The sequence below is a fragment of the Cyprinodon tularosa genome, unplaced genomic scaffold, assembly GCF_016077235.1.
Source record: "Cyprinodon tularosa strain WSP-4 unplaced genomic scaffold, ASM1607723v1 ctg861, whole genome shotgun sequence".
NCBI classification, from domain to species: domain Eukaryota; kingdom Metazoa; phylum Chordata; class Actinopteri; order Cyprinodontiformes; family Cyprinodontidae; genus Cyprinodon; species Cyprinodon tularosa.
The window spans coordinates 76859-94860 of NW_024039631.1; the positions used below are offsets into that span (position 1 = coordinate 76859).

Consider the following 18002-nt stretch of genomic DNA (forward strand, 5'->3'; position numbering starts at 1 on the left):
AGCTGATTTAAACAGACGACAGCGGGCAGAACCAGCATCATCGGCCTCACCACTGTGAAGTGAAGACGCCGTAGAAGACAGTGCTCTCCCAGCTGTCTCCTGTTGGCTTCAGAACAAACATATCCTGGATGATGTTGAAGGGGAAGCCGTCGTCGGGGAGGGAGCACAGGAGCTGGGCCTTAAGGAAGGTGGTCCACTTCTTCTGCAGCACCCGCTCTCCTCCTTTGTCCCCCTGAAAGGAAATCCACATTGTTGCAGGATATCACAGGAGATTTTCTGTTGCATTATTAATTGGGTGAGCACCTAATCTCTGCTCATTCCAACAGGGTCTGCAGGGCTATGTGTGGCCCCGTGATAAGAGGGGATGGAGGTCAAGAGGCTGTTTCATATGAGCAGCAGCAGCAGGGGCTTAAAGTTTAACCCACATCTGATACCAAGAGGAGACGTTGTAGCTGAGGTGGTTAGAGGAGCAGGCCTTAGCCTCTGAACTCAGTCTGTGTGTAAAAGGTTTAAAACCAGTAGAGCTGTAATTACTAAATTTCACATCAGACCTTGATGGGGTATATGCAGAGCTCCAGGGGAGGATTTACTATTAAGCAATACTACTGTAGACAGTTGCCTAGGGCCCCAAGTTCTCCTGGGGGCCCCATAAACTCTGTTTACATATATAGTTAATACAGCTATTCCTTATTCTGTATTTTTGATAAAAATACTTTCACTAAAAAGCCATCATTCGTCTCAGCCCCCCCCCTTCAGTGTCCACCATAATGAATCAGTCCATTTGCTGCAAATGTTCAGAAAGGTCCAAACAGACAGCAGCAAACCATTTGAAAACAAACGATACAAAAAGCAGTGTTATTAACTTAGCACTTTTGTGGCAATATTTAGGGGCTTTTCAGACCCCTCTAGTGCTTTTATTTCAAAAAAGTGCCTGGCAACAAATCTAGCTACTTTTTTCTGCTACTGGAGACTTTGATGGCAACATATAAAAGCATTGAACTCTGCTCTCCAGACCAAGTAGATTGGTAACCCCGCCTCCTGCACTCCTCTATCTTGTCTGCTGTCATGATTCATGCAGCTATTATTTCATCCAAATGAAAAATAGAGAACAGACAAGCAGATAATGGCTTGTCTACAGTGAAAAGAAGGACTAGGTGATTTACTTTTGCCTTTTTGGAAACACAGGAAGGAGCAATCAGCTTAGTGCTTTGAAAAAATCTTTCATTGCTTTCGATACAGCATGAAAAGTCAGCCGAGTACAGAACATAGAGAGGAAAACAACAAGAAAAGGGACAAGAAGAGAGGGACAAAACCTAGAACAGATAATTTATGTCCATTCTATTAAAATTTCTGTGTTTGTATAATGGGTCTGTTTTATGTGTTGTCTTCTCAATTCAGAGGGCCCCCTGCCTGTCTTTGCCTAGGGCACCAAATTTCCTAAATCCGCACCTGCAGAGGTCAACTATAATTAAACAATGGATTCGAAAGTTTTTGTATGAAAAAGTGTGAGCTATTTTTTTTTGAGGATTACTTCCATTATTTAAAGGTATAAGTAAAAGAGATGATTTCATGTTTAATAAATCATCAAACCATCTATAGGTGAAACTAAACAAATGAATAATAAAGGGACTCTTGATTTCCAGACAAAAGATGTATAGGAAACAAACTGCCTTAGAGTCTGGAATAAAAGATGTCCTCAAAACAACACCTTTAAAGCTGCCTTCCTGCATTTAGTTAAACCTCAGAGAACGGGTTTAACTACCCGCAGGAGATATACAGACGTGTCCATTCCCTGCAAGAGGGTTTTTAACCATGGTATTTTAACATTAGGAAAATGTACAATCATGCACATCTGGTCAGAGCAGACTGAATATTTCTTTTTGCATCTTTGGTGTACATCGTGCTTTTATTCTGCAGGGTAGGATGCCTGTAGGTGTACAAACGACAGCCTTAGACGGCGTCTCTCCTAACTTCCTGTGCGCCACGGGGAAAGTCCTCACTCATCTCACGGTGCACAAACTCACAATGGAGCTGGAGATTTCCCTAATTTGCTTCCTGTGTGACCCAATGGTTCCAGAGTTCAGTATTTAACCTCAGAAACTCCTCAGAAACCATCAGCTGTGGTCTTGTGGTTGCATTCCTTATATATTTACTGATATCATAGACAAATAAATAAAATGGGTTTGTATAAAGTAAAAAAAAAAAAAAAGAAAAGTTGTAAAATTTTATGAGTTTCATCCATTTTCTGCACCCCTATAGAAAGCTCCTAATCCCATCAGAACATAAAGACTTCTTTAAAATCTGGATTAACTCCTTAAATCATCATGCAATGCATCCTTTTTGTCTGTAGAGGGCGCCATTAAGGTCAGATGATGGAAGATATTGGTTTCTGTGGGCTCTGAAATGGAATAAAAAAGATGGAGCCTAATTAAAACTAGGATTAGAGGTTTATGGGATTTAATATGTGGAAAACCAAACTTACAAAGGACATTTTAAACAAAAGGAAAATGCCAGAGAGTCATGCTGCAAAATATTGCTTGCTTGTTTCTGGAGATGATATGTGGAAATGGAAAGAAATTCTGTTAATATTTACTTCTTAGGAACTGACTGGACCTTCTGTCCAAACAGCTCTTCCTACGAGTGAATGACTCACTCCCTTTTCGTCTGACACAAAATACTCCCATAAGCACTTCTCTTCACATTCCGCTTGTGAACACAAGCCGGCGGACCCACCTACAAAGTACAGCCAGCGAGTGGAGCAGGAGGAGCAGGAAGGGGAGAGAGCGGGAGCAAAACGATATCCAGGCAGTCCTGAGAAGCATCTCCTTGAAAATGCAGAAACAATTCCTGCACGACAAGGAGCGAGTGGGGCTTAGAAAAAGTGCAAAACTACAACAACTTCCTCCTCTGCGTGCGTCACACAAAGCATCCAGGGAGCTGAACCTCCACAGTGAGGAGCAGCCCTCGTTCCTGCTCTCTCTCAGCTGTCCACTGCTGCTGTGGCAGTGTTCTGCTGAGCATCACATCATTTCAGCCACACCCTTCTGGCAGCCAAAAACAAAACAAAACAAAAAAAAAGCCCAGCATTACACAACACTCGTAGGTTTTTACAACTCACAGTCATACAGGCCTTCCGGAGTGAAATGAAGGTAACTTAGGAAAGCTGCTCACACACAAACCTACTCTCCAAAGTCCCTGACTGAACACACCTGAATAAACACAAGGAATAGGGAGTGGGAGAGAGGAGGGGAACAGATGGGAAAACAACTCTGACTCTGGGCTGTAAAGCTTTCCTTCCCAAACAGTAGTCGGAAAACTACGGGAACAAAAAGGAGACTTTCCCTTTTTTTTATTATTTCCAATACGTGACAAGAAGCCTGTCTTCTTTCTGAGCTCATACCCAGATGACACTGGACACACAAAATGATTGAGACATTCAATAAAAACACGCAGCAACTCATCTGAACTCGGTCCAATGAACAGAGAGAAACGGAGGATTATGTTTTCTGTCTTTCTCGTAAGTGTTACTCCGTAGAAATCCCTTCAGGAATGAAATTCCAAAACGCTGCATCTGCATGGGTAGTTGGAGATCTTAGTGGAGAATCCATCACCAACCTTTTTCAATCAGCTGTAACAGATGATGGATGCTGTTCAGGCTGCAGTATGCATTCAAATGTTCAGTAAATACATCAAGCAGAAAGAAGCTTTTTTCCATGCAGTCCTTATTAAATAAATATATTACTGTCAGTTTTTCCTCTTTCTTTTGGCACAGTTAAAATAAAATCAAACAACCTAAAAAAAACCAAATCTTCTACATGCCTTTATTGGCATCACATAAGATGAATTTCCAAAAAAGTAAAAAAAAAACAATCTTTGTTTCCAAGTTTGAAGACGTTTTGCTTCCCATCAAGGAAGCTTCCTATTCAAAATGACCACGCTTTGTTGGGCTACTCTATAAAACCTCGAACTCAACGCTATTCCTGACATTTTGAATTGAAAAGCTTCCTGGAAAAGCTGAGAATCTTCACCAGCATGTAAGATGAAACATTCTCGGAAAGATTTTATTTAGCCTATTAACAAATGAAAGTTATTTGCATTTATTAAACTTTCATTCTTCAGTGCATTTCCATGCACTCTGTGTGGCTGCAGCAAAGCATTTGGAATACATGGATTTTAGAAACATCTAGCAACACTAACACAAATAGAAGCCAGTTTTCTTTGCGAAGACATTTACATCAATCCAAGCTGGTGTAGTTAATGGGTTCCATAAGCGGGTTTTTTTTCTGTTTTCTGCAAAACTGCTGCATCAGCTGAAGTAATGGTATTTTAACCTGCATGCTTTGTCAAAGCGCTGGTAAATGCTTAATATTTAAGGTGGTCCACAGAATACCTCCTTCTTAATGTCCCGTCAGCTCAGGCTTACAGCATGATGGGACTGGTTGATCTGTGGTGTCAGTAGAAGAGCTCCCCTGCTGACAATATTAAGTGTGTTTTTGATCTTAGAGTCTCCACAACTTGAGGCAGAAGCTTTGCTCCCGACGCACAGCTTCAGCCTGGCAGAGTCGGGACCAAAGGGCAAAATGGAAGGGAGGGGGAATCATGGGAGTAGCCCCCCCCCCCCAACGACAGCTGCAATAGCATGAAGGAAGAACACCTGAGAGTCATGGGCCAGAAGCAGGCAAACCAAGGGTCCAACCCATGTCAGTCCTCTACCCCTGCCTGATGCGAATCAAAGCGTGCCAATTGCAACTGACAGCTGAACCCCGGTCAGGCAGTTTTACAATCGGACGGTACAATCCACAAAGCTATGACAGATCTGTAACGTTAACGACTGTTGTCATGTTTGCAGTTTGCTTCAGCGCCGTCTTCCACAGCAGACGTCATCATAAATAAAGCAACTAAATGGCTGAAACACTGGCGGTTAAAGGTATAGTGGAGGATTTTCGAGAATTTTTTAAAAAGACTCGTCACTTCAAAAAAAAAGTATGTGCACAACCCTGTACCCGCTCTGGAGAGGGAACGCCTATTAAACTCATGCGAGAGCGTGCATGAGGAGAAATGGGCTCGGTTTTAAAGTTGCTGTTTGCATCGCTCATTCAAACTTACTTTCCAAAAGGAGATTTGCAATTTTTCCACTATGACAGACTCACCACAGGTAAGTGAAAATGGGGTCGAGAGTGTAGGACGGCCTTATGTAAACATATCACCAGAATGATTGACAGTTAGGAGGACCACTTATTTAGATGATCCACCCGGAAAAAGAAAAATCACTTCAGTTTAAAGGGACATAGTGTAACTCAGGGATGCTCAAGTCCAGTCCTCCAGAGCTACTATCCTACAACTTTTTGATGCAACCCATTTTTAACACACCTGAATCAGATGAATAGCTCGTTACCGGGCCTCTGCTGGACTAAATGAGGGGATTGAGCCTTTCGATTCAGGTGTGTTACAGAAGAGAAGAGCTTTCAATGACTGCATTTAAATGTGTGTTATTACTGATGTATTACCTCCACTAACACTCAGATACATTTCATAAGGCGAGACTGTTATGTTAGTTTATACGCAAGGCTGGTTACCTATAGGCGAAGCATCATTTAGCCCAGTCAGCCATCTTGAAACTACAGACGCCGTTGGGGATAATATGGTGCTAATGTGCAAAACGGTTTCACCATCCTCAAGAAAAAGCAGAACTTCAACGACGTAACCGGAAATGTTTGAAAAACAGGGATAAATTTTGGGCAGGCCTTCTCCAGATGGAAGGAGCTAATGAAGGAGAAATGGTTTAAAAAGGACACTGAAATTACCCTGTTTCTCCTTGACATGTAAATGAACTGTACTGCCTAAGTTAGCGTAAAGCTAACTTTTTCCATCTGGTTTAGTTAGACAGTGTTGCACGTCACCGAAGAGGTTCCTGCAAACATATACTAATCTTGTTGGTGCAGAACTGTAGGTTTACATGGGTTTAGTAGCCATGGTGAACGCTGGCTTTTTCTCACAGGGTTAGGGCTAGCTTGTAGAGACTTCCCTTTACCTTGGATGGCATGGTTACACCTGCGTTGTCATATAGTGTTTGTTTGAGTGAAATATTCCAATTTAACCGATGGATAAGAGTCATTCTTACACAATAGCCCTTTAAAGGCAAGGTAAACCCGTTTTAAAAATCTGTTTAGAGGAGATCAGCTGATCTGTTCCTCTTGTGACCTCTTCAACCCAAATACTGATGTTTTTCATTATTATTGCCATCATTATTTTGCAAAGAGTTAAATGCTTTATTACCCAGCAGAGTTTTGGAGCTGGTGGACATTTTTATGAAGCGTTCTGAAACTATGCCTTCCTGTAAAGCTCCCCCTCTGAAACAACGTCAGCCAGGGGCAAAAAAAAAGGAGCATCTGCATTCCAGTAAAATAAAAAAGGTGCTTCACGGAGCGGAGAATGCTATTCTTCTAATTTTGTTTCACAGCTGAACTGCAGCAAGTCGCCTCAGTCTGTGGGCCTTTCTGTCACTGATTTCCATATTTAGAACCCAGGAGGTGTCGCATCTCCAACTACCAGAGCCTTGCAGGACTAAGTCATTAGGCTGTCACTTGAGATTACATGCTGTCTCCATGATTCCTCAAATTATTGCCTCCGCCAGAAAGAAGCATCAGTCAGGAAAAGGGTTGCTGAATGCATGTTTATACAACAGCTTTAAAAAAATCTTCATGAGAGATGAAAAGTCTGGATATCCAGGGTTGATGGATTAAACTGAACTCAGACAGACTTCAGGAACAAGCGAGCGGCTAAAATAGTGCAAATAGTTTCTGCAGTTTAAATGTTTTCTGTGTATTAGAAGAGGAGAGGGGTAGAAAAAGAGGAAAACGCATTTTATTTTCCCTGCGAAGCATCCTTGAATACTAATAACGCCTGCAAAGCTCAAAGGGCTGCTGGTGAAAGGCGAGGAGCTGGTGGGATGGACGAGTGCAGCTGACACTGTGAGGGAGATGGAAGGAGAGGGGAAGATGACATTGCAGAGAAACGGGAGGGAGGGAGGGAGAATGATGATTCAGACAAGGAGGAAAAAAAATCTGCTGAAAACATGTTTGTACAGTCGAACAGAAATAAAGGCCTTAAACGCACCAGCAACACTACATCCAAACAAGTGAGATGTGGACAAACGTGCCCCGACATGGGAGTGGTCCCCGTTTGTCTTAAGGAAGATTACCAGCAGGAAGTTTTCAGACTTTTTGTGTTGTTTTCATTTGGGTGACACTCCCTCGTCTTACCTTACACACGCGAGCGATCCGCGACACGATGGTGTTGTCAAAGAAGTCAAACTCCTTCCCCGCCTCGCTGAAGAAGAAGTAAATCTTGTCGTCGTCGCCCACACGGTTTCCAGGCGGCTGACTCTCCTCGATGTAAGCCGACCCGACAAAGACCGGATCTGTCCTCAACAGAGATGATAGACAAACAGGTTCTGCATTTACCACTCAGACACTCACTGGGATTATCTGCTTTAAACTGGAGCAAAGTAGGAGCGCCATGCAACACGGTCCTGAGAAAGCAGAGGAAACAGGATGCTCTATGTAATTGCACTTAGATGCCTCATCAGGACCACTCTGCACAGATTACCAGGAGATCAAAAGACAAGAGCCATCCTAATTGTGCGCTGCGTGCAGAGAGCTCCAGCAGATGCCATTTTCATTCTGCTGCAGATAGGACCATGCTGCAGCAGTCAACCGAGGGTCAGCTATGCTCCCATTAGTGACTTTGTCTCACTAATGACGGCCGCTTTTCAGAGCTTATCTGCTTTGGTCGTTACCTAATGGAGGACATGGAGCAGGAATGAGCAAACAAACTCACCTTGAAGCCATTTTAAGGAGTTTTCCGTTTTCAGCGCCGTTCCCTGACCCAAACTCTTGTAAATGACAGGCTCGTTCCCTTGGAAGTTGCTGACAGTGCCGGTGTAAAGCTCCCCATCTGGAAAACAACAACAAAGTTACCAAAAACAATCTAAAAAAGGAGTAACAATAAATGAGCCAGTGAACAGAACTGAATCATTTATCCCCAATTGACTGAGAGGACATTAAGGCTATCAAGTTGATTTCTAAATTCCTTGTTTGCAATCCAACTTTTTTTGGATAATCTTCTTTAATTCATTTCCACAATCATTGTGACATTAGTTTTAACCAGAGTCCAGCTTTATTTTTGAACTCCAGTGTTTCCAAAACTCAAATTTAAATTTACCAATGATGTCACACTTTCTAAATTTTAACATAGTTTAGGATTCAGTGTGATGACTACTACAGAACCCTTCTTCATCTGTAGCTTTCCCAGAGCATGATGCTGCCGCCCCCGTACCACAATGTTGCCGGGTTGTTCTTTCAGAGATTCATGGTGTCACTATATACAGGTGCTGGTCATAAAATTAGAATATCATGAAAAAGTAGATTGATTTCAGTAATTCCATTTAAAAAGTGAAACTTGTATATTATATTCATACATTACATACAAACTCATATATTTCAGATGTTTATTTTGTTTAATTTTGATGATTACAAATGACAACAAATGAAAATCTCAAATTCATCATATCAGAAAATTAGAATATTACTGAAGACCAATAAAAACAAAGGATTTATAGAAATGTTGGCCAACTGAAAAGTATGAACATGAAAAGTATGAGCATGTACAGCACTCAGTATTTAGTTGGGCCTCCTTTGGCCTGTATTACTGCAGCAATGCGGCGTGGCATGGAGTCGATCAGTCTGTGGCACTGCTCAGGTGTTATGATAGCCCAGGTTGCTCTAATAGTGGCTTTTAGCTCTTCTGAATTGTTGGGTCTGGTGTATTGCATCTTCTTCTTCACAATACCCCATAGATTTTCTATGGGGTTAAGGTCAGGAGAGTTTGCTGGCCAATTAAGAACAGGGATACCATGGTCCTTCAACCAGGTACTGGTAGCTTTGGCACTGTGTGCAGGTGCCAAGTCCTGTTGGAAAATGAAATCTGCATCTCCAAAAAGTTGGTCAGCTGCAGGAAGCATGAAGTGCTCTAAAACTTCCTGGTATGTGGCTGCGTTGACCCTGGACCTCAGAAAACACAATGGACCAACACCAGCAGATGACATGGCACCCCAAACCATCACTGACTGCGGAAACTTTACACTGGACTTCAAGCAACGTGGATGAAGTGCCTCTCTTCTTTTCCTCCAGACTCTGGGACCTTGATTTCCAAAGGAAATGCAAAATTTACTTTCATCAGAGAACATGACTTTGGACCACTCACCAGCAGTCCAGTCCTGTTTCTCTTTAGCCCAGGCAAGACGCTTCTGACGCTGTCTGTGGTTCAAGAGTGGCTTGACACAAGGAATGCGACAGCAGAAACCCATGTCTTTCATACGTCTGTGTGTGGTGGTTCTTGAAGCACTCACTCCAGCTGCAGTCCACTCTTTGTGAATCTCCCCCACATTTTTGAATGGGTTTTGTTTCACAATCCTCTCCAGGGTGCGGTTATCTCTCTTGCTTGTACACTTTTTTCGACCACATCTTTTCCTTCCCTTCGCCTCTCTATTAATGTGCTTGGACACTGAGCTCTGTGAACAGCCAGCCTCTTTAGCGATGACCTTTTGTGTCTTGCCCTCCTTGTGCAAGGTGTCGATGGTCGTCTTTTGGACAACTGTCAAGTCAGCAGTCTTCCCCATGATTGTGTAGCCTATAGAACTAGACTGAAAGACCATTTAAAGGCTTTTGCAGGTGGTTTGAGTTAATTAGCTGATTAGAGTGTGGCACCAGGGGCCATCAATTTTGAACCTTTTCACAATATTCTAATTTTCTGATATGATGAATTTGAGATTTTCATTTGTTGTCATTTGTAATCATCAAAATTAAACAAAATAAACATCTGAAATATATGAGTTTGTATGTAATGTATGAATATAATATACAAGTTTCACTTTTTAAATGGAATTACTGAAATCAATCTACTTTTTCATGATATTCTAATTTTATGACCAGCACCTGTATATATATATATATATATATATATATATATATATATATATATATATATATATATATATATATATATTTACCTTTTTCGTAATTTCCAGCTGTGCTCTATCAGAGCATAAAGCTGAGAGGTTTGGATAACATCGATTTCAAAACCATCAGCAGACCTCAGAACTTTAGGAATAGCTTAAATAATTCAAGGTAGACGTGTACCCAACGCTAAATCTAATACACTATTAGTGAGGATGTGAATAATTACAACCAGCTTTTCAGATTTTTAGCACTGTTTTAAACAGATCAGTTTGTTTGGTTTTTGACCAAAATGTATAAGAAGTCAGAATTATTTCATTTATTTTAGCATTTGAAGTGCATCCACTGCAGCTGAAGCACATAAGTAAAACTTTATTTACGCATCTCCTTTTAAGATATGATGATGACAAACGAATCCAGGATAAACTACTACAGCAACCCTACAGCTAAAAAGGCATAAAAAACAGAGAAGTGAATAAACAGCTGGTTTAAATGATACGTTTCTATCTTTGAAGACATCGTTGGTCTTGTGAGCAGTAGATTGTCTGATCTCTTTCCAAAGCTGATTGCTTCAAGACAGAAGGACTCTGAAATCATCCTATAACCAGTGACGTTGCATCACCATCAGACTCACATGGGAAAACTGAGCAGGGCTTGTACCAGCACTTTAGGACACATTATAATCGCTTTATAATCCAAAGGCATGAGGATCTATTTCCTGTTTGGAATGTGAAATATTGGAGAGCGGCGAGGAGAAATCTCTGCTATAATCAAAACTGGTGGAATACCACCAGAATCAAAGGCTGCATCAATGTTCCTAACAAAACTGCTCTTTATCTCAAACCTGCTTTTTCCTGCTGCAAAGATAACCACGTCTGAGACAAAGTGGTCTGCCCTCCATCGTTTAACAGAGACTAAGCACTTTAAGAGACTGTAAGCTCTGCAGTAGAACAGGGAGTGAGGGAATAAACCCTCTCCCACGCCCACAGCATCAGGGTTAATTATTCACTAATCGCCTGTTAAAAACAAAAACCTCCTTCTCCTCACTTCCGGCTATTTATTAAAGACTCTGACGCAGACAAACAACATTAGGAGCCACATCATGACTCATTACGGAGTTAAAGACGGAGCGGTTTCCTGTCCGCTCCTCGGAGGAAGTGCTTCATGAGAAGTGAGAGTCTTTCTACACTGTAAAAAGCAATACCTTCAATTATACATCCTGTCTTATTTCGATGATTTACTTACACTTAACATTTTGAGTTCTAAAATTTTAACTTAATATCATTAGTTTGTGGCATTCCGACTCAAAATTGTAAGCTATTTCAGTGAAATGTTAATTTGGGCACATCAATGGAACCTAATATTTTGAAGTTTATTTTAACATTCTTTATTTAATGTTTTTATTACAATGAAACATAAAACACACACAGAACTTGGGGCACTGATACATAGATAAAAAAAAAAAAGAAAAGCTAAAAAAATACTAGATATTAAACTTGATTATGCTTCCTTTTTCTTGTCTGTCACCCATTTAGACGTTTATTGTAAGAATGTCCTCTTATGCGTAAAAGATTTTTCCATGGAGTGGATCTCCTCAACGACTTCCCACCAATGATCCAGCTTGGGAGAGTTTCTTTAGCCAGGACGGTGTAATGGCTTTTTTGCTTGCGATGGATAGAATTTTAAAAAGCTACACGTCTTCTTTTCGAAGTACTTCTTCAGATATCAGTCCCAGCAGAAAAATTCTGGGCTCCTTAGGGATGACGTACCCCAAAATGATCCCGGTATTCTGACAGATTCCATCCCAGTAAGGTGCCAACTTTGGGCAGTACCAAAATATATAAGTGTGATTGGCGTTAATATTTTCAGTTTTAAAGAAGAAACTGTATCTCCTAATCTGATAAGGGATTCAAAATGAAGATAAGATTTTTGTCACACCTGAGCAGATGGTACCCCCCCTTACAGCGACTTATTAACTGAAGTTGATCACCTAAAGCCCGGCGTACACTGTGATTTTCTGGGCGATTTTACAGTCGTGCGAGAATCTTTCAATCGGGCCGACTTTCAGCCTGATCGTGCGTCGTGAGTCGTGTGGTGTACGGGGGTAACGAGGGGCGATTACCTTCTCACGACCACCTCCCGATCAGGTATCGTGAGGTCGGGAGAAAATCAAACATGTTACCTACCATCGTGGGCCAATCGTTCAGTACAAACAAGTATTCTTCTTTTTCTTCTTCCTCTCAGATGGAAACACAGCAGCATGGCAGTGGTGTGAGTGACATGGAGTTCTTTCTGTAAATTGACAGACTGTAGTAGCCACGTTTGCTCAGCCATGTCTTTGTCCAAATACGTCATCTTTTCTTTTTAGGGCTTTCAGCAGAAAATTGCACAAATAGCTAAGGCAGTGCATTTCACTCTAGTGAGCTTCATATTCCTCCTTTATTTGTTTGGCTTCCGGATAGACGAATCAGAGCAGCTCCATCTCACTGTGGAGCTGAGTCCGACATGGTTTTTAGTCGTACGTGTGAGCAGGTAGTTTGCATGAGAACGTCGGGCCGCACATACATCGTGAGCTGTACGGCTAAACCCTGCGGTTTAGTGGTACAGTGTGAGCTGCACCAGCGTGCAATGATAAAAAAAAAAAAAAAAAAAATCGCATAGCGTACGCCCGGCTTTAGCTTACTAATGATGTGAAAAGCAAAGTGAGGGATGGTTACTTTTTGTCAGCGATATAAGGACCTTAGCAAATGGCTTTCAAGGCATTTGGCTATTTTTGAACAAAGTCCAAGGAAAAGCAAGTAAAACAAGGTAAGTTTAATTTATCAACAGCCCCACAGTGAAGCCTACTAAAAATGATGTGGAGAAGGGATAAGGACTCTTCAATCTGTCCTTCCACATACTGGAGATCCACTCAACCAGACCTAAGGGGTGGATTCACTAATCAATGACTCCGTCCACCATTGTTTACGATGCAGCAGGGAGACGCCAAAAACCAACACCATAAAATCAGGTTCAGGTGCCCCTTACAGATAGTCCCAGCTCAGAACCACACACCTCAACCTATCTGCTGTGGGACACTGACTACTAGAGGGACAAGCAGGCCCTAATCAGTGCCTTCTTACATCTTCTATGTGCCATAACACTCAAAGACATCTGGAGCAATAAAGTCTTGAATTTGTCATCTGCTGAGACTTACAGAAAATGTGAAGAATTCTGTCATTTAAAGCAGGTTTTGGTCAGTAGATTATGTTGTGCTGTGAGTTAATTCAATTCGATGAACTGATTTTTAACAATTGGTCAATAATTAAACAACTGGTGTAACTGAAATAATTGAGTTAAAAGGATATATCATTGCAAGTTTCATTGACAAGAAAATGTTAGTTTTAGCGAATGATAATGTAATATAGTTCGTCACTTCAACTCTTCAACTCTATGTATCGAATTCAAACAAGAATTTAACAACCTGGAAACTTTCAAAAATTACCTTCCTGAGTTGAATGGTAGCCTTTCTTAAAGTTGAGTGAACTCATGTTTTTAAGGCAGCAGTTGAACTTAAGTATTTAAGTTGAACTATCCTGACAATTATTACCGCGTACGTACCCACGATGATGGCGGTGGATTTGTACTCCGGATTAAAAGGGCAGCGGCTGCGCCCGTCTTCCGACACGATCTCGCCCGCTTTGTCTCTCACCAGTGTAAATGTGGACGTGTTCTGGGGGATAAATAGAAAAACCAGGTCAGGGAGAGATCATTTAATGTTTATGTTATGATGAAATCAGATAACTGAAGGTAGCTCAGAGGCCTCCAGCTCGTTTCATCTATTGAAAAAACAACAAAAAAAACATTTTTTTTGTCAAAGTGAAAGTCAAAACATCTTAAATGCAAAGTTTTGATGCAAAGTTTAATTTTTCTATGAAGTATATCATCTTCTTTGTTTCTGTAATAAATTTTTAGCATATATCTGGTTTATTTTCATGTAAAGAGAATTTTTAGAGAGAAAACAAAGTTTGAAAATGGCTGGATCTTTACCTAAATCAAACTGGTATTTGGGCGTACCTAAATGCGATCATTTTGTTAGTTTATATCAAATCCGATCAAGGATCCATCTCAATGATTCATCTTCAAAAGCCAATCAGATGTTAATTCTTCATCATCTGAAAAGCCACCCTAGATGTATTTCCCCTCATTCCTCTTACAAAAATCTGGTTGCAATAAACGCTCACAAGTAGTAACTAATCTGCTTAAAGCTACACTGACCAGCTGTTAATGCTAAACGTGAGACTTATGCAATAAAAGGGAGTCAAATGCTGTCAGTGAGAAAGTATTAGAGGAGTGGTGCAGGCTGATCCTCAGAGTACAACAACTTTCAATAAAAAAGAAAAAAAATAAATTAAAAAAAGTTTTACAGCTTTTACACAAAAACAAAACATTTGAATGCTCTCATTTAAAACTGATCATTTTAGCTCCTGCTGCTAAATTTGCACCTACTGAATTTAAAATTGCGGTTCTTCTAGCTACCCTGTTCTTTAAAGAGTGACACTAGGAGTCAGGTTCCTAACTATAGGTATAATTAAAATATAGTTAACTTCATAGGATGGATGGTTGGCTTTTTTTGGTATTTTGCAATCTCCAAGAAGCCTAATATGTTTTTCTTGAAGGGTACGTGAAGTGTAGCAATAATCCTTTAGTACATCAATGAGATTTTCAGCAGCAGGTAGGGGCTATGCTGGCAGTGTGCTTCCTGAACGGGGCCGCCTGTGGAGCTGGTTGAAAGTTGCCTTTTGTATCTCTGCTTCTTTTTCTGTCTCCTTGAACCCCAGTTAGCCTCAGCAGATGGTGACTCACACTGAACCTGGTTCTACTGGAGGTTTCTTCCTGTTAAAAGGGAGTTTTTCCTCTCCACTGTTGCTACAAGCTTGTTTGGTGTGAGGTATTGCTGAGGACTCGACAACAAATTGCAAGCAAAACACGTTGTTGCAATGTTACCCAGGAGGAAGATGTCTTGCAAGTCAATGACTGGATGCAATCAACTGATTTTCCTTGACAGAAACATTTGACCAATCTGATTGAACAATATTGTCTCTGTAAAGTGCTTTAAGATGACGTGTTGTGAATTGGCACTACATAAATAAAATGAATAGAATCTATTTGAGATACATTCTTGGTTCATTCAACCTAAATTACAGGAAGAGAGCAGGATTTTTACCAGAAAACAGGAAAATGTTCCATTTAAAAATGTTGAGTCTTTTACCAAGGTTAGGTTAAAGTCAACTATGGTCTTACATTATGGAGACACCTGTCAGAAGCTCTAACCTCACAAACACTAGAGGATAAACGTCACAAAGACTAGAGGATAAAATAAGCCCTGCCAAGAATAAAAAAAAGATTAATTAGTCTGCACAGCAGCAGACTCCGGAAATCTGCTTCCTTATCTTCATAGAAAAAAGATAATCTGGATCACGAGGATACGTCAAAAAATCTGAATTTGTACTGCAACCAGAGGGTTGCCGGTTCCAACCTCACCTCTGTCCATCTCAAGTATTTTGTCCTTCGGTAGGACACTTTCTTGCATCTGTACTGCCTACCGATTGTGATCAGAGGGTCTGGTGGCGCCTGTATGTCAGTCCCGGTTCTATCAGTCATCCCAGGGCAGCTGGGGCTACGATGTAGCTCATCACTTTGGAGTTGCCTCACTTGGAAAAATTGCTATATGAGTACAGGCCATTCGCCATATTGAGGCCAAAATTCTACCAAAAGATATGAAGGGTTACTGTAAAATGATGTCTCTCAGTAAAGCATGTAAACTAGAACAGAACTGAGATTTTAAAGATGTGTAATGATAATATCTTGTTCCGGGGATCAAGCAGACAGAACAAGGACAGGACGGTACAAGTGGCGCCCCTGCTTGGACAATCCTCATGCGTCTTCATTACTAAATGCTTCACTCTGAGCTTGTTTTAGTTCATGTCAGTCACCCTGAGTGTTTAGTGTCTCTTCTGGGCCTCAGTGTCCTGTTACACTGCTCCTAAACCCTCCTGTGTCTGTTTGCACAATAGCTTTTAAAAAAACAAACCATTTATCAGCGGTAATATTGGGCCTCTCTGAGACTAGATTCTTAGGAATGACTATGTTGTCTCTCACAAACAAAAATGCCCTCTTTTGGCAACGTGAGTGCTGCTGTAAGCCCAGCAGAGACCTCATCCATGCTCTGAAGCCCGGTTCAGGTCCTAGCGACCTGCCAAGTCATCTCAAACCCGAGACACGCCGTGTTTTCCTTCCACTTTGACGTCAAAGCTGAGAGCTTAATTCCCCCTTGTTTAAACACAGAGAGCAGGCTCCAAACTCAGCTGAGGCTCTAATGGTAAAATCAATGTCAGGTCTTCTGATAGTTACCTTTACTCTTGTTGTACTTGACAGATCTACTGCTTGTTTCCTTTCTAGGAGCTTCTCTGCTCCTCCCCTGTTGCCTTGTCTGGCTAAAAAGCCTCAGCGTGATTTATTAATGCTTGGATCCAACAAAGTCACAGAGGACAAAAAGGGACTGAGTTTGATAAAAAAAAAAAACAACTTAAAGCATGCTAAAGTAAAAGGTATTTTTCTTTTTTTATTTATACATCTTCTTTATTCTTGCATTTGAACAGAATGCAGAACGAGACGTTTGACTCACTATGTAGGCACAGACGGGGCTGAAGGCGTAGGTACCGCACACATAGAGATGAGTGCTGTTGAGCCGCAGGAGAATTTTGATGTAATTGAAGCAATCGGTCTGAAAGAGAACAAACGTCAGGTTCAGAAGTGTCCAGAAACACATTTCCAAGTCCCTTTCAGTCTAATTTCTAATGCATTTTATGATACTTGTACAGTTATTCAACAGAGGATAGATGCATGGGTGGATTCATAGATAAGATGACATATAGAGAGAGACAAATGGAACTTTTAGTGACAGAAAGAGTGGAAAAAAAACATCTTGCAATTCAATCATTCCAGGTTTTCTTTTCTCCACCTAAAAGTACCTACACCTGGAAAACTCTTAAACCTCCAACCTCCTCAAACCGAGCAGCTTTGATGTTGACAGAGACACTTCCCCAATACTTTGGGGAAAACCTGCCAGCCTTACAGAGCAGTTGCCTGCAGAGCTTTGTGTAACACAGATAGATCTGTGCACTGCAGCAGTCGGATTACTGAGGCTTCACACTCAGGGACACAACAGCTGGCATGACAACAAGCTAACAGACAGACTGAAGAAGAAGAAACGGAAGGAGCCGTTCCCACAGGGAGTCTGCAGACTTGATGAACACGTTTGGATCTACTGGAAAGGTTTGTCAGCTCGTCACTTATGTAATTGCCTCGCATGTGAAACAAATGGGAGATCGCAAGGGAAGACCCAACTCACATTCTGGGAAGGAAACAAGGAAAGATTTTTTACAGGGAATGCTTTTCTTCTGTGCTTACCTCCAGGTTTTTTCCTTTAAAGCTGCACTCTTCTCTTTTTCCAGCAGGAGTGCCCCATGTTAGCTAAGGAGGAGAACCAAAAAAAGGTTGAATAAAGAAAAAACAAAGATTAATGAACCAATTTAACTGTTTGATGAACCTGAATGGAAGGTTCTGACCAAAGGTGCATAGATCAGGGAATAAAATAGAGATACTAGAACCTTATTGGCCAATAGGATCTTAAAGAACACCACAGAGGTTTCCTAGCCAGGGTGCATTTCTAGTTTTGACTGGTGACGTGCTTGGCCCGCCATCATGCTTACGTTCTTCTGCAGCTTGGTCTTGTCCGAGAGGCTGAGGGCAAACAACGCTTCCCTGGCTCCAACGTACAGCATGTCATCCTCCTGGCTGAGCAGCAGAGAGGTGTAATTGAAGACGCCACCGACTGAAAATCTCTTGGCCGATCTCTCCCTTGCATCTGGACACAGAGGAAATCAAACGCACACACATAAACAGAGATAGACAGCAGATGATTATCAGAGAAAAGGACTGAAC

At 41.3% G+C, this 18002-nt stretch overlaps 1 protein-coding gene across 4 annotated transcripts in view; it reads right to left on the reverse strand.

Annotated features, from left to right (window-relative positions):
* LOC119775289 (semaphorin-4B-like) overlaps nucleotides 1–18002 on the reverse strand; it is a 90170-nt gene that overhangs the window by 7382 nt on the left and 64786 nt on the right. For all 4 annotated transcript variants that reach the window (XM_038273216.1, XM_038273218.1, XM_038273217.1 and 1 more), the window contains 7 exons: nucleotides 17771–17925; nucleotides 17469–17531; nucleotides 16684–16782; nucleotides 13617–13728; nucleotides 7840–7956; nucleotides 7263–7420; nucleotides 51–232 (listed from right to left, as the gene is read on the reverse strand). In XM_038273216.1, coding sequence (XP_038129144.1) covers nucleotides 51–232; nucleotides 7263–7420; nucleotides 7840–7956; nucleotides 13617–13728; nucleotides 16684–16782; nucleotides 17469–17531; nucleotides 17771–17925 — 886 coding nt within the window. The remainder of the gene's footprint in view (nucleotides 1–50; nucleotides 233–7262; nucleotides 7421–7839; nucleotides 7957–13616; nucleotides 13729–16683; nucleotides 16783–17468; nucleotides 17532–17770; nucleotides 17926–18002) is intronic.